We start from the raw sequence: 17,528 nt of genomic DNA on the forward strand, positions 1-17,528 counted from the left end.
TGATAACACTGATTTCCAAAGTATGCAGTGTAGCTGTGGTACCTCGTAAGAAGTGCATGTTTTTCACCTAAGGCATCATGAGTGCCTTTACATAGTTCCTCTAATGGCTGCTAGATGCTCCACAAAAAGACTGACAGCATGGAAGTCAGAGGGGAAAAACTCCTAGCATTGCTGTAGAAATAGAGAATGAAAAAGTTTTCACGAAAGAAGCTGGGGTCTTTAATGGTAATTTCACCTATTTAACAGGTGTCTTGATTGATTGAAAATTATTGATCCATTAAGTGGATTTTAAGTCTTTAAGAGAAATAGATTTGGGCACTCAGGCTTTAGAGCTCCCTTGTTGCCAAAATGTGGATTTTTCAGAAGTTTGTTACATCACAGATACTATAGCTCATGTTTTTCAGCAGTGTATGTCCTTTCTGCAGACGGTAGGAAATGCATTCTTGATTTTTCCAACTATTTCACTCTGAGCTGTCTCTGAATCGTGACACCTTGTTATCCTGCTGTCTGTATTCTGTTATTTTCTTTGTTTCCTGTTCAGCAAGATTTCTGCCCTGTAGGACACTAATTTGTTGCAAATTATTCCTCATACATGAGAAATTGACTCGAGCTCATCAGTTTAAAAAAAAAAAAAAAAAATCAAATTATTGTTTGAATATTTCTCTCTCTCCATTTAGACATTGATATAAGATGCTTTACTAAATATTTATCTTAAACTGCATTATTCGGGCCAAATGTTTGTCACCTTGAATCAGTGTCATGCAAAGTCATGAGTAAATATGATGTAATCCTTTTCTGTGTTTCACCTTTCTTTCCAGATTTTGCAAGAGCTGTTGCAGCACGGCCTATATCATATGCAGCAGTATTACGAATGAAACCAGACAGCTCTTTGTCAGTGCTCAACTCACGCATCAGACCTCGACAACACCACAGTGGTGGGATGGTGACTCCTGACTGGCCTGCTTTCTCCAGTCACCCCCTGTCATCCCTGAGTCTGCTCAGCTCTCAGGAGGACTACCGGAGTGAAGGTAAAACTAATCGTGCAGTCAAACCTGCCGTTTGTTTGCTCTTGTCTGAACCAAAATGCAAAATGTTTGCCTCTGGTTTGTTAAAGTCCACACTAACAAACAAATTGTAATTAAAAGTCAAGTTACTTTACAAATAGCTCATTTATGCTGCAATTTTGAAAAATATTGATTTCATCCATAACTTTAGCCAAGGATAATGAACCCCTGTGTACACAGCGCTACACAGTGCTAAGCACTGAAATGCTGTGGTGTTCATTAGTTAAGAAAACAGGAAGAAAAAGCTGAATAAATAAATATGATTATCTGAAAAGAGTGGTTTGCCTTCAGTGTATTCTGTTAGGAGTAATTGGTACCTATAATATGTCAGCATCTGTCTCCTTCTGCCAAGAGAACTTTACTTTTCTGGGTCATTTCCTGTTATTAGTCCTGGATTACATTATCAGTTCTGACCAACTGCCTCATAGTCACATCATGCAGGAGTGACACCTGAATTGACAGGTAGTCTTAGTGCAAACAGGATATGTCACATGAGCTCAGATTACTTTGTTCTCACCTGCTGAAATGAACCAGACTAAGAGGGTGGACACTCCAGATCTTGAATAAACCCGTCCAAATGTGATCGGTGTGAATGCACCCTGCTATCTCTGCTCACTGCCAATAGTCTGCCATCTCTGGTTTCACTTGATATGTGCAGCCTTTCCCGCCTGTTTAGATTTGGTCCAGAAATGAATCTCACCTATCCATCATCACTGTGTATGGTCTGCAGTGACCATGGTCATGCCCTTTGTGAAATTGAAGTGGGATCATGGCAATATCCAAGTCTCTCTGTGTTCCTGTCAGTGCAGAAGTTGTAGATATGATGGATATCTTAGTCAGAAGGGAAGATTTAATACCCCAAACACAGCATGGAAACACACCGTCATAAATCTACATGGGTCACTTGCTGTCCTGACTTACAGTATGAATAATTCTAGAGGATATAATGACACATTGATGCTTTCATATATGATTAATCACATCATGCTTATTGTATCTGGAGTGCTTAATTAATGGAAATCTGAAGTAGCTGCTGAATTGGCAAACAGGATCTTTCTATAGCCCACTTTGCAAGTAATGAAATTAGTCAAATTAAACACAGGCATAAAGCAGGAATCTTTCTTTATCTTATTTTTTTCTTTTTATCTTTTGATTATTTTACATTTTGATATTTTATATATTTATTTCTTTGTGCCTCTCTGCCTCTCTTACTGTCTTTCTTTACTTTCTGACAGCATTATCACTATGTAGCCATAAAATGACTTATATCTCTATAACCAAGGTGAGAGTAATGCCTCTCCATTGTCAGTGGTGACAAGAGCATTATACCATTGCACTGGATTGATGTTCAGTGAATGAAATGGATGCCAAAAAGTAATGCACCTTTGGTGGCTTAAAGGGGATATTGCTTTTTGGCTCTGTGACTGACAGATGGCCATGGCACTTGAAGTTGAGTGATTTAAACAACTTCCCACCTTGTGTATGAGTTTCAATTTTATACACACACTCACACAGACTGTAGCACTAAAATCTGTTATTTTCATCCAACTCTAATAATTCCATATGGTCTCATACAAATGTTTTATAAGTGGGCACAGTTCCAGTAATAGTTAAACACCTAGGTGTCCCAAAAGGCAGTGATTCATTTTGAGTCAGTTTTCTTCCATGTTGTGGCACAGCATGATACAATAAAATGTTTGTTCTTGAATTGTCCACTTATTAAATACTTTGAAGTCAGTCACACTCATGGTTAGTTTTGCCTGTGAGCTCAAGCTGAACACATAGCCTTTTCTATGGCTCCCTGCAGAACAATATACATTATGTTCGGATTCAGATCAGGCTCAACTGTTAACCATAATTACGGTGCAGTCGGGAAGGATGATGACACTCCTTGTGTTGTTTTGGTGCTTGGCTAAAGCACACTGGGTTTAAAATAAAGCAATAACTATGAAGTTAAAGTGCCAACTCCCAGCTTTAATTTTAGGTTGTTTCCATCCACGTCAGATGGACACTGTGGGAATTGTTGCCCTTTTTATGAATCATCCCTCAATTTTAGGGGAAAGAAAATAAATTTGAAGAATTAACACAAACTGGGAGACATTGCATAAAGTCATCATTTTTAATGATTTATAATTCTTTGCTGTTAACGACCGCCTGTGACCAGCAGACACCAGCAGACACTTGGTGTCTTCCCTAGAGATGCACTGCTGGGCCATGATATTATCCAATTTCTCTTCTTGCTTGTTTCAGCTGAAACTCAGCTCCAGAAACCTTATGGTTTCATTTGAAATAGAAATCATTCCATCACACACATGGCCCGCTACACAAGCAAAACGTGGGCTGGTGAAGCGTACTGGTATCGTTGAATGAATGTATGGATGGAAGTAGAAACATCCCTTAATTTCATTTACATTTTAACAGTAGCAACACTACAAGCACTGAATTGTTTTTCTTTATTTGCACAGCAAGGTTTGCAACTTAATATTGATTAATTTTCCTCCACTGATTAGGGTATTAATTTAAAAGCTTTTTATTCCCCTGTAGAGCAGTAAATTGCTGACAAAGGGTGAGATTGTATACATACAGTGTATTCAGGAAGTATTCAGACCCCTTCATTTTTATTATGTTGTTGTAGCCGTATGCTAAAATCATTTAAGTTCAGTTTTTCCCTTGTGTGTTTGCACCCTACCCCATAATGACAAAGTGAAAAGAGAACCTTAGAAATGTTTGGAAATGTATTAAAAAGTAAAAAGTTGCATAAGCAACATAACAACATTTGAAAAAGTGAACAGGTCTGAATACTTTCTGAATGAATTGAACCCTGCAAAAGAAGCCCTGATTCTTTGATGTCATCAGAATATTCCTAAATAGTGAGAAGTACTCAAGGTTAGTGAATTGCATTGTTGTATTATTTATGTATGAGATAAAATGTATTGCGAGCCAAACCTATGATGTCTGTTTAAACAGAGCATGAATATCTATACAGTATACTGTGAAAAATTTGGCTACAGTTCTGTGCTGTCAAGTTTAAACTCAAAAAGCATGTGTTTACTGGGCTTACTTAATCTCATAGAGAAATAAATCTTCTGAAGGACACAAGATTCAGTTATCCTTTGTAAAATCTTGAATTCTGTGATGCAATATACCTCGGAAACCTTCCACAATAAGTGCATCTCTTCTGTGTTAACAGAAGGCTGGATCAAAGAGGAGAGTACTCTAAAGGAACTGAAGAGAATTGCAACAGAGACTGTCAAGCAGAAAACACTAGGCTGGGTAGCACATTGATATGTGGGTGCATTTGTGCCATGGAGAGTTCAGATTTTACCTGAGAGCCACTTCAGATCACCAACAAGAGCCCCTTAGATCAAGAAACAGCGTGGCTTAGGTGTAGTCATGTAGGTGTTAAATAGCATTTCACAAATTTAAAATTATATAAGCATTTGTAATTCGAGCTTTCAATGGACTAGAACATAAATAGTAACCCAGTTTGACATACTTTTGTCCCAACAATATTTTAAAACATCATTCAGTTATATATTTACATTTCTGATTATGCTTTACATATGGATGTAAAAAAAAAAAAGATAATGATGTCAGTGATTTATAAAGATCTCTCTCCAGAGTATTTGTGTGATTAATCATTTAATTGCCATGAAAGCCTATTAAATAAGGGGGCTCTGACTCCAGTGTGCTGGTACCTCTCCACATTATATGGCCACAGTTGTTTCCAACTCCTGATAATGAATCATACCTTATGTCCATGTTTGCTTCATGTGTGCCTCACCTGTCCAGCCACAAAAATGACAAAAGCACTCCCTATGTAACCCACATACAGTATATCGCACTTAATGACAGAGCATCAGTGCTCCAAATGTCAACTTTCTATACCTTTGGGATACCTGCACTATTCTATGACATGAGCATCAATATAAACTTATATATAAAGTTTTAATGTTGGTACATGTGCAGTAATAAGAGAAGGATGGTGCAATCTACCTCAATATGAAGAGTAAGAAGAAAAGGAAAAAACAAATCTATTGTGGCATACATGTATACTTTTGAAAAAAGCTCTTGTTGTCATGTGGATACAATATTTTCTCTGTTTTATTGCATTAATGTGAATATTGCAATTGAGTAATACCATTAGAGATGGGATAATTAAAGTAAGTATTTGTTAATTGACCAATGTCTGAATATTAGATGGCTCCATATATGGGTTTATAGATAGAACATTTTCACCGCAAGCTTATTTTGTTTCTTGTAATGTTGCTTGCAGAGCTTGTTATATAAAACAAGATACCTGCCACAGACTATTAGGAGGATAGGAAACAATGGTGGAGGACTGACAGAAATAGGAAAGATTGTGTTCTTGTAACATTTCCTCTTTAACACATAAAAAAATGCCTATTTTCTGTTCAGTGTGAGGTCAGTAAAATTATTTGTAAAAGGAAATAGACCCGTGAGAAGATGATGATAAATACTATGATGCTGGTTGTAAATCACTGGGTTGTGTGAACATATGTGCTTTAATGTGAAACGTGGAGTGGAGACTGCAGATGTGTAACCCTAACCCTCCTAAACCTGGACAAGAAATATTACTGCAAAATGAGGACAATTTGTTAAGACCCAAGAACATTATCGGCTCATGGCCGTCATGACAAACAACAACAATAAGTCCAAGATGTAAAAGTAATTGGATTATAGATTAAAGGTTTATCTTGAAAGTATCATCTCGAAACATTTAGTTTTTACTAAATTTATATAATATATCTATATAATACTATATTGCTATATTTTTTACTATATGAATCACACCTAACCAGGTTAACTGTATGATCACAAAGGTTCACTTCTAACTTAAGAAATTTGCTCTGTCTAGTTGAGAAGGAAAATTTTTTATTCTCAATTTGAGGATTACTAGAACGCCTTCTTAGTGCTGCATCAGTTATACAATATGTCACAGTAGTGTTATTATCTGTCAGAAAAATCTGCCGTCTGCTGCAGAATGTCATGCTAGTTATTGTAACAGTTTATTTTGTTGCTTATAATTTCATCACACTGTGGATCTGTACATCTTCCTTTTCTCTCGTCTCCTACAAAGGATGTTGGTACAAAATATACGCTTGCACTAACCAAACTGGGGAGTGCTAGAAGAAGTAACTGGACAATAAAACTGATTGGCACTCCTGTTGTGATACTTGTAATCATCCTTGTCTTTTTCTCACAGAAAGTGAAGAGTTTGGACCTGTTTTTGTCCGGGAGCCAGATGATGTTGTTTTTCCTTTGGATTCTGATGAAAAGAAAGTGGTGATGCACTGTGAAGCACGGGGAAATCCACCACCCACATACAGGTGTGACATATATTTGTCTGTCTCCTTATCGCAGTCCTATTCTCACAGCTCATTAGCCTGTCATTCACCACAAACATATTAAAATCTCTTATTCTTCTTATGTTTTTCAGCTGGTACATCAATGGAACAGAAGTGGATGCAGAGGCAGATTACCGCTACAGCTTCATTGATGGAAACTTCATTATTACAAATGCAAGTGAGATCACTGACTATGGGAAGTACCAGTGTAAAGCAGACAACAGCTTTGGGACCGTCTTAAGTCGAGACGCTCTATTACAGTTTGCATGTGAGTAGACTTTTTATTCATTATTTCAACCATTTTTTTATAATTCTGCTCACAGAGGGTCTATAAATAGTCTGATATACTGTATACAGCAGCATGTAGCTCCTTGTGTCTGTGTGAGTAAAATCTAAAAATGTACACTTTAGTCACTCAGACTTGCAGTTGGGATGAATAACATGGTTCTCATAGTAAATAATAAGCTTCAAGCTCTTCGCCTAAATGAGTCAAAATAAACCTGTGTGGTTCCAGGGCTAAATAAACACTGCGCTGTCTACAGTAAGGCTTTGTTGCTGTGTTTAGTTCCTGCTGACTCCGTCTGATACTGTTGGGTTGCACTGCTAACAGGGTATCTGCCCTCAAATACCACGTCTTAATGGTAAATGAGAGCAAAAAGCACATTTCTTCCCCAGTAATCCCCTGGCCTAACTCCAAAACATCATCAGAGGCTAAGGCAGCTCACATGGCAAGACCAGGTGCACTATGTTCAGAGGAAAATGCATTGTTGGTTTTCTCTATAGTTTCCTCTGGGGCAATGACCATAATAGCCTTATTGGCATGTCTACGGGGAGCTACCATTCTCAGTCACTGAGCTGTTGCTATAAAGTATAGTACATGTGTTGTTATGGGGACTTACACTTGTTAAAGGCATTTCTTAGGAAACAAATGGCTAGATTAGCCTGAAACTTTGAAGAAAGGAAAAAGGGATAAAGTTCTCTTCTGTAAAAGCACTATTTTCTTCAGGCCAACAGAACCACGGGAAGGTTTTCTTTACTCTTTTGTTCAATTTTTTTTTCCCCCAGCCAAAGCTTCATATATATGAACGTGATCAAAAAAGTGAACAAAAATCAAAAGAAAACTGGTCCTGAATTAAATATAAACCATACTGCATTGGCAGGCTGAAATACCCAGATGGTAAAGCATAGACACGCTTCAAAACAGTGCTGTTAGTTTCTGAGGGACAGAAGCTGCACCTCAACATGTACCCTCATCTGTCCTCTCAACTGTCCAGATCTTTTGCTTTTCTTCCTCCTCTTTCCACTTGAGCGCCAAATCAGTATGGAAAAAAAATTGGGCTTGAGCCTTTTTTTTTGCCTGAAAAATTGAACTCGCCTGAAAATGAGCAACGCAACATGAAGGCACTCATTTATTAGTCTAAGCTTCAAGCTGGGATATGGGCAGCTATTTTTGGTTTTGCATAAATGCTGCGAGTTTGCTTGACACTGTTTTATCCATTAGATTTACAGTGGCAATGCAAGATTGTAATTAGAAAGATCGTCGATTGCGCATGCATTTGCAAATGTCAAGGTGGTATTTGACTTCTTTTCCCATTAATCTAGTAACTTATTATTTGTAGTATTAAATTAATACTAAATTTAATTTTGCCTGCCAGAGTTTATATACCATATATAATATAATGTAATGGCATATAACCGATGCTTGCAACATGCGCACACGCACACACACACACACACACACACACACACCCTGATCAGCTGATTGTAATGAAGCTGCTTGTTGTGTGTAGGAGCTGCTGTGATTTAAAAGCAGAGGAGATCGACAGAAAGACAGAACACATCATTTAGTTCAGTTTCTTATCCTGCTGCTTTTTATGGTGGTAAATACAACTTTTGGAGTCAATGAGGGAGAGAGGCGAGCGAAGCGGGACGCACTTGTTTTCTTTTTTTTTTTTTGGTCACTTCTCTTCCGCTCTGTTCCTCGGGGGGTAATGTAACATAAAGCTGACCGTCGTGGACGGCCTTGGCCATGAACAGCTGTGTAGTCCCCCTCCCAATTTCACAGGGTGACAATAGGACGATGGTTGACTATGGACTGTGGTTAGGCTAACACAACCTTACTACGCTGAAGAAAGTATCATCTTCCTTCTCAATAACTGTCTGCCAAACAGCAACCAGCAGCATGCATGTATACAAGTACAGTGCAGTGCCTTAAGATGTGCCACCTGTGATGGGGGATAGATCCCCCATTACAAAAAATGGGCTATATCAAAGCAAATGACACCACCACCAAAGCTATCTTCAAATCCAAATCAGTGTTTTCACAGTGTAGTCCATGATTGATACTGTATGAATCTAGTTAATTTGGTCTGTATAGCTAATTGCCGTTCTCCTAACGAGGGCCTTGGCAGAATCTTTTGAAAGCATGTGAAGTCATAAGCAGAGGGTATGTTTGCGGTTATGTTTGGTTGACTGGCAGGTATGTCAGTTGAGATGATGGCCACTTGTTTGTCACACATCAGCTTCACTCAAGCCATCTGTACACAAAATTGGATTTTGTAGTCTCGGTAACAGACAGGTCAGTCAGTATCCTGTTGTTGGGGCGTGACAGGGAGGAGAAAGATACAGCACAGGCAGCCTGCACCAAGTTCAAGGTATAACAGCAAAAAGAGCCAAAAAATCGCCTATAAAATTATATCATTATTATTCAACTCTTTTTGCTGAATAACATTATTGCCTTGCACTGTGGAACAGTAGCAAATTTTCTGTGGCCTGGGGGTTTGGAGACAAGGCCCTGAAATGTCACTTGCTGAATAAACATGTGTGACTATCGCAGTCGTACTACTGAGTCAGCAACAAATCCCACATCTCACCAACTGTTGTTGTGGTGAGATCTGATGAACCCGTCAGAAATATCCAAGTGGGAGAATGAATAATTTTTCTTTAATGGTTGCAGATAGTATCATCAGTCAGTTAAAGAAACACTGAAACAAACATTTGCTATATTTGTGGATTAAATGCTGTTAGTAATAGAGATGAAAACATAAAAATAAAAAAAATATATGTGGGTGTAGGACATATATTAATTTCCATTAAATCTAATGGGTTCCAAAAATGCAAATCCTGATGTTTTGTAATCACCTCATAAGTAGTAAGTTGTGATAAAAAAAAATTAGAAATATTATAATTATTATTATAATTAAATATTACATATTTCCTTCATTTTTAAAAACCTGTATCCATTAAGTTCAAGTTTAGGTTCCTTTATCGTTACTTCTGTAGTACATGCTCGACATACATGGGAGCAAAATTTGGTTTCCACAGTGCTACATATACAGCATGACAAGTCACTATATAGGGATGATAAGACATATAATAATTTAGGAAATATATGGGATGATGATAGAATACAGTTAAAAGTTATTGGCTTATTGAGGTTGTTTCCTATATATGCTTAACTTCACATGAGAGCTTAGTATATGTTGCTGGCTCCTGGGCTTCACTAAGCTATATTAGGAAAACCTATCTAGCCATTTCATCCCATGACCAAATTTCTTTTTCCTTTAATTTTATCCATGTCTGTTTAACATATGAGGTGACACATTCGTGTGAGTGTTCTTTCAGCTATATACCGAACGTATATTCAACACCATGAATGTGTAATAGTCTCATACTCAGGCTGCATTTCTTTAAAATGCAACCCTTCAGAAGGCTTGCCACAGAAAACAAAGAGAGGCGCCCTGCAGCACACATTTGGATGCAGAACCTTCCCTCTCTCTTTCAGCATAACAAATGGTGGGTATTTATCACTCAGCGTGGAGCACAACTTTTTCTTCTCTTTTCATGTTGGCACTGCACATTTCCAATGCGTTGACATGAAGTGCGTTGTCAACTACTTCAACTAGTTCAGATACACATGAGCAGTTCCTTTCCTCATAAACTGAATGTTTTAAAGAAGTAATTACCTGATTTGTATAAGACTTGAGACATCACATACAGGCAGGACACAGCTCCTTGTAATGCTTTTTTTTAGATGGGAAAGAGTGTTGTATCATATTACAACACTAGGGGATTTAGTGTACTCTGATTGAAATTATAGCAGGCTATAATTTCAATCAGAGTACACTAAATCCTCTACATGTTCAGGTCAGAGTCGGCCATATAATAATCAGCTAAGGTTAATATTATAGTTTGTAAAGATGTAATTACTTCTACTGTCAATGGTGGAAGAGCTTATCTTCAGCGAGGTGGTTAGCCTTTGCCATAATACAGCCCTGGAAGTCCTGGATTTGCTAGCCAACTGACATGAATAGTCGGGCATTGTAAGGGTTTGATTTTATTATTGTTTAAGATTGTTACCAGTTTTCTTGTGGAGAGGTTTTAAGATTTTGTCTATGCTTATGATAGTTAGTCTCACTAAATCTTGGTTGGTATTTTCTTCTGTGTGTGTGTGTGTGTGTGTGCGCATAAGAGAATTGTGATTTATTGATGTTAAGATTTTAGCTCTGGGCAAGGATCTGGTAAAAAAAAAAAAAAAAAAAAATTCAATTGTTTAGATCGGGCAGGCATGAATGAATTTTTGCTGGGTTGGGCAAATGCTGAAATTACGTGCCTGTGCAGCACTTGACTATACCCACTACTCCAGAGGGTTGTTATGTCAAGCGGACGTACTGAACACAGCTCAGTTTCATGTGGGGAATCGGGAGAGGTAAGAAAGGACCAGCCCGAGTGCGCGAGGAAAGGTTCAGTCAAAGCTGTCTGTATTCTATCCACTGGTCATGTACTCTGCTCCAAAGATGTTTGAGTAGGATCCTTTTTTTCTCTCTTTGTTTTGAAATTCTGAGCTGCTGAACTCGCACTTGGGCTGTTTTTCAGCCGTGACTTTGAAGGCAGCAGGCAGAAAGGAGGCTTCTGATCTTTCTCCCCAAAGAGTTCTTCTCTCTCTGCAGACGAGTCTGGCTGAGGTTCAGGTATCGAGCCACTCTGAGCAGTACAGTAGTAATGAAATTAACGGGATGCTTTGACTCGAGCATTTGAAGACCCACACACACACACACACGCCCCGCTCTGAAATGTTCTACAAATCTGAAATGATAATGCCCATTGATTAAATTCACACTGATCTTGAAATAGCTGATTTGCATTGAGCACCTGCTCTTGTGCTTGCTGCAAATTTCATCACTGCATTTCTGGATTTTAAATATTTATAGGGACATATGTTGACTTGTAATTTTTGAGGATGCTGTAACGATCATGCTGGTTTTACATTGTTAAAAAGTCATTAATATTGATTCACTTACATAACTGTAGTTTGCAAGGGGAAATGATCGGTCAGTAAGTGTTTTATTCGAACCTCGTCTCTTGGGTCCATAACATATGAATGTCTCTAACATTGATGTCTTACTTCTGTCTCTAACTGAAACACCCCAAATTACAAGTAAAGTGATCATTGCTGTGTTGCTTCTACAATGTGCTTCTCACTTAACAATCAAACAGTAATATAGGTTTATGTAGGTGGCACCTGTTTTTTTTTTGTTTTTTTTTATCTTTCTCAGTGTTACCTATTACTGCTCATGCTAACCATGACTTCTTTATTCCAAACAACCAGTGTTGCATCTGTCCGAGATGTAAAATGAATAATTTCCCATGTGCCAGTGTAATGGGTCTCTGGATATACTGTACTGTGGGGTGAATTGTTACTGTGCTGTAGCAGTTGGTTATGTAGAATAACAAGATGGGAATACATAAAGACGAAAATTACATTCAATATTTATTAAATTAGACAAGCTGGCTAAGAAGAGTATTTCCACAATATATATCCTGGCTGAGTAATTGAAGAGAAAGGAATATCCACAGAAACACACGTACTCACATAGAGTTTCTGCCAAGTAGCAGTCATGTTGTAGACAATTACTGTTGTTCTTCAGCAGCCGGATGTAAAAAGCCTTGGTCAATAGTCAGTTGGTTTTTATGTTACTTATTTACTGACTCATTTGTTTCTTTCCTTCCTAACCCTGTTTATCAATAGATAAGATCTACTTATCTTACCTTTTGTCTGTTTGCTCATTAAAGGTACAATAGAGGACATTGACCAGCAATAAGTTATGATTCATGTTGGATGAATAAAAAGCGACAAAGAGGTAGAGGGAATCTGCAATGACAAAAAAAAAAAGTGTGAGTGGTGACAGCTGCTGGTGAATCAATAGTGAACATGGTGACAATCAGTAGCTCTCCATCTCTGCACTCTGGTGGCACATTGTTAGCAGAAATAAATCAACACAAGTCATTCATACCAAATGTGGCCAAGATGATGGGATCGAGTAACTCTAGGATAGCAGCACAGGACAACTTTTTGAATAACATTGGACAACAAGAGAGGATCTCTACAGTCATCTGTATTTCAGAAATTTTAGCTTTGTGTATTGTTGTTCCAGCACTGAATGACTGTCTGTTCAGTGTTGAGTCTGCCTTGTTTTAAGCACAGGAAGTGGTCAGCATCACAGACTGAGTTGTGGTGCAGATTGAATGCTTGCAAATCCAGTTTATGTGTCAGCCTACTCTCCTGACTGATTCTACTGAAAAGCTGCAGCATAATACATCTACATTCTTCCTGCATTCTTTTTTAACATTGTGGGCTATTTCTTTTTACCATAGCCTTATTTATTTATTCTCTTTATCTTTTAGCTTCTTCAGAATTAGTGTGGATGGCATTGAGTGTGACCATTTCCTGAAATGTTTTAAAGAAAAAACAAAAAAACAAAGTGACCAATACTAAAATAAAATGCAACTCTGTGCTTTATTGATGAAAAATGGACAAGTGACCACGCTGATGTTCTAGAAAGTAAAGAAATACACATTGAAGGGAAATTGACCAAGTGCTGCATTTTAAAATGAAAGCCATGAACCATGATCATTATTAAATGTGCCAGAAGTTTAGAGGAAATGCAAGTTTCACAAGTCACTGCAAGGCATAATTATCCAACACTGCCAGGGTAAGGGTAAACAATGTCCCTCAAAGTGAGGGGATGAAAGTGGTAGAGACACAGAGACCTGCCCTGGGTCAGCAGCCTGTCGCTTGATTTCCACAGCTTGGCATCGTTTCAACTAGAAATTAAACAGGCAGTATTAGTTTCCAAAGGGCTGCAGTTCTGGGATTTCACTTTAAACCTGCTTTTTCCTACGTCCACAGAAAAACAACCAGTTAAACACAAAAGTCTGCGAAAAACAGTAACATTTTATTTTGGATGATTTAATTCTAACTAATTCTTCAATTTAAATTATTTGAAAAATTCAAAGTTTAGAAGTGGAGTCTTTCAAACAATATGACATCTCTACAGATGTAATTGTAAAGACGTCTAAACAAAGTCCAGATCCGGCTCAGTGTGTCCGTGGTACATGATTTTTTCAACAACTTCAGGGGATTTCGTGTTTTCCTATTTTGGCCCGGTCATTCATATTGGATAATTGTGCAGTATATGATACAGTATACATCCAAAGCATTCAGTACAGTGCTGGAGGTAGTGTGCCATTGGGCTGGTGAACGGGCAAGTAAAGCATTCAACTTGCACTTAATTTGCTCAAATTCAAACATTGCAGATTCTTCAATGCAAGTATTTGATACAAATAAAACAGGCAATCAGAATATATGGTCTTGGGCTGTGGGACAGTAAAGCAGATGTTTTTCACTAGTTTCTGACATTTTATTGACCAAATGATTATTTGAGAAAAAATAGGCTAATTAATCAATACTGAAAACAGTTGTAACCAGACAAACAACCAGTAGAGGTGAAAGTAAAAGTGCAGCAGGATGAGAACATGTGAACACAACCGATGGGTGTGAGCAGATGACAAAACACAAGGTACTACCACCAGGAACCAGAGGAGTGGTGGATCAAAGCCTTTTCCTTTCGAAACCAGCTCAAATCTGTTGATGCATTAGTGTTTTTTTACATCATTAATTCATGTAATGAAATTGAAGGATGGCTGCAGGGACAACAATAAGTGTTCTATTCCCTTCAAAATGATTCCACATAACCATGATTTATCTGACTGTGACTGAGGAGGATTGTCTCTGCGTACTGTTTCAGATCTTGGTGCTTTCAGTGGGAAGACCAGAGGTGGGGTTTCTGTGCGTGAAGGCCAAGGTGTGGTTCTCATGTGTACCCCTCCTCCTCATTCACCAGGTAAGATATTTTTCCCAGAGCCAGAGGAAAAAATATTTTCTCCTCTTTTTCCTCCTCCCACTGCTTTTGGGATAGTCATTGAACTCATCACTATTCACTATGAATGTCCTATTTTTTTTATTTATTTATTGCATTGTATTGTGATGGTTAGTTTTAGTACTTGTCCATTCTCTTATCCATCCATTCATCCATACTGTTCAAATGGTGAGTGTGAAAAGCTATGGCAACAACAGAGCCAGAGTACAGATTCTCAGAGACCAAATTTGCTGGATCATTAGAAATGAAAAGAAATGTTACAACACCAATCCAATTATTTCACATAGGCAAAGCATAGGCACTGCTCTTTAATGGCATATCTTGAATATCTCTCTCTGCAGTTGTCCTCTAATGTAAGATGTTATGTGAGCCATGAATCATCCAGGCTTTCTGTCTGCATCAGCTCTGTTGTACTGCGGCACTGCACCCATGGGAATGTTTGCCAAGAGCTCTTCAGTACCTGCTCCTGTTTCTGGATGCCATTTTGCATGACGTGATAGCAACCAGAAAGTCAGCGACAGAATTGCTGACAAAATATAAAAAATAAAAGAGAAAACTCATGATTGATGACACAACTTTTGAAAGATAATTCCAGGTGATATTTATCCTTAAAGTTTACTATCAGTCACAGCACAGGTGTTGCCTTGGCTCCATGTAATCTGCATGTAATTTTTCACACCACATTTACAGGTCAAACCCCCGTACATTAATGGTTAGAAGTGTGACTAGCATCAAATTAGAATCAGATACTGGAGACGATGTTGTGGAGTGAGATCAGTATATATTATATGTAAATAATCACTCAACCATTAAAACTACAATTGAAAACAATTTTACATTAGATATCATCAAACAACCTCAATATCAAAAGTATAGTGTGGTGAAACACTGTAGTGTTGTAATAATTTGCATTCTTGTTTTGATATTCTGAATGAAGTCACTAAATTAATTGTGAGAGAAGTGAAGCATACACGGTTAAACAAATAAAACACATAAAAAATCAGATCTACAAAGTGACATTTATGCTACTTAAAACACAGAATAACTAAAGTAAGTTGAATATTACTGTCATGTAATAACAGTACAACTTTAAATTTCTATCAAGGGTTATGGAAGGTTTCCTGCTCCCTTTCACAGGATTTGTATTTAAAGTGCTCCTGCAGTGAGAGACAAAGTAATTGATAAAGCAACCTATGTTGATATTGTTACAAGAAAACATGTATTTATATTTTATAAGGTTCCTCAACTAAAGCTATAAAAATGTACCTCTTAAAATTTAAAGCTTTAGTGTTTAGTTTAGTTTAGTTTAGTCAAAATTATTACACAGTCAGAATATTTCCTTCATAGATGAGTGGCAGGCCAGCCTCAGCAGGCTGTTGAGCCTTTATTTTGATGCGTATTTTTCATGTTTATAGATTATGCTCAAATACACAATACAAGTAAGTTTATCATTTATTTCTTCAACAGTGCTAACATTAAATGAGAAATGATCAACAACTAAATAGTTTTAAAAAATGCCACAGCCATAAAATTTGCCCATGTGATGAATGCCTCGGTGAGTCAGAGCGTGTCACAATTGAAATTCATATTGTATAGGGAGTGTTAAACAATGTTTGGGTTAAATTGTTTGTGGGAGGACTTAAAGACATTAAAAGGCCACTTAAATTAGATAGGTCTCATGAGTGAAAATAATTTGAAATCACTGAGATGTGAAAAGTTTATTATTTTCTATTTCATGGCTTTGAGCGCTTGTGACCAGTTTTTGTGTCTCTGGTAAATAGTGTTTTACTTTCATGAAACTAAAGTATGATGACCTTTGAATAAAACCTGTGGGAACTTTGATGTCTTTGATAAAGTTAATTCTTTGTAGGAAAGATTTTCTCTGCTGCTGTATTATATTTTAAAGCAACTAGAGTAAAGTTACTCTATACAGAGTACAGTTGGTGTAGTTTCCACTGTAGCCCAGACTGTGGATTATAACTATATTGTGTATAATTGTGCTTCCTCTACCTATTAGTTAGTCCTCTCAGTAGATTAAGTAAATGAGACTGACCATGGAATTAATTTGTTGACATTAATGGCTGTATATGTATCTTTATATACAGTCATCAAGTTTGTGTTTCAAATATTCCTTTCTACCCTACTGCAGCCATTCAGTTTGAATTCAGTTCAAATCTTTCACATCTGAGCATCTTTGAAACAGCAGTTAATCGTTATTCACCGAGATGACTCCGATAGTGTAAGGAAAATATAGCCATTTCTCCTGGACAGACAGATAATGGATGCAGAATCAAAGAGTTGTGAAATATTGCTAGGCAACATAGAATAGATTAATTTCTCCCTGACAGTCCTGTTTTTTTGTTTTTTTTATATAATGATGGATGTGACTGTGTAGAACTATGCACAATGGACAAAAGGAAAACAGCATGTTGTCAAAGTGAGCTCTGTGTTCATCATAGTCATATTCCATCCATCCATCCATCCATCTATCCATCCATTGTATCACCCACTTATTCCTCTTCTGGGTGATTTTGAAGACTATGTTTGGATCTTCCTTGTTTTCTTCAAACACACATATTTTGTTGTAAGCAACTGTGCAGTCTTTCTTTTATTACAATTTAATTTGTATATCAGTATGTATTACTAAATACTACAGAATACTAAATACAGAAGAACATCTGTTTTGCTAAGATTGCCAGGGTTCAAAAGTTTATATCCGAGATTATCACACTATAATTCATGAATAAAATATTAAAGATTCAACTTATATGCATATAGCTTTGATATCTTACAAAGATAATTATTTCTAAAGTCAGAGAAATCCCGTTCCGTGCCCTATCTTTTTTTTTAGTTAGGAGATGACTGATCCTGTCGTT

The 17,528-nt window shown here is 37.3% G+C and overlaps 1 protein-coding gene across 2 annotated transcripts in view; it reads left to right on the forward strand.

Moving 5' to 3' along the window:
• cntn5 (contactin 5) overlaps positions 1-17,528 on the forward strand; it is a 100,133-nt gene that overhangs the window by 42,575 nt on the left and 40,030 nt on the right. For both annotated transcript variants that reach the window (XM_087173608.1, XM_023404918.2), the window contains exons 3-6: positions 819-1,028; positions 6,292-6,415; positions 6,526-6,701; positions 14,521-14,616. In XM_087173608.1, the coding sequence (XP_087029734.1) occupies positions 819-1,028; positions 6,292-6,415; positions 6,526-6,701; positions 14,521-14,616 (606 nt within the window). The remainder of the gene's footprint in view (positions 1-818; positions 1,029-6,291; positions 6,416-6,525; positions 6,702-14,520; positions 14,617-17,528) is intronic.

The sequence above is a fragment of the Seriola lalandi genome, unplaced genomic scaffold, assembly GCF_002814215.2.
Source record: "Seriola lalandi dorsalis isolate HSWRI2012SDOR001 ecotype SW California unplaced genomic scaffold, Sedor1 jcf7180002054257, whole genome shotgun sequence".
NCBI lineage: Eukaryota > Metazoa > Chordata > Actinopteri > Carangiformes > Carangidae > Seriola > Seriola lalandi.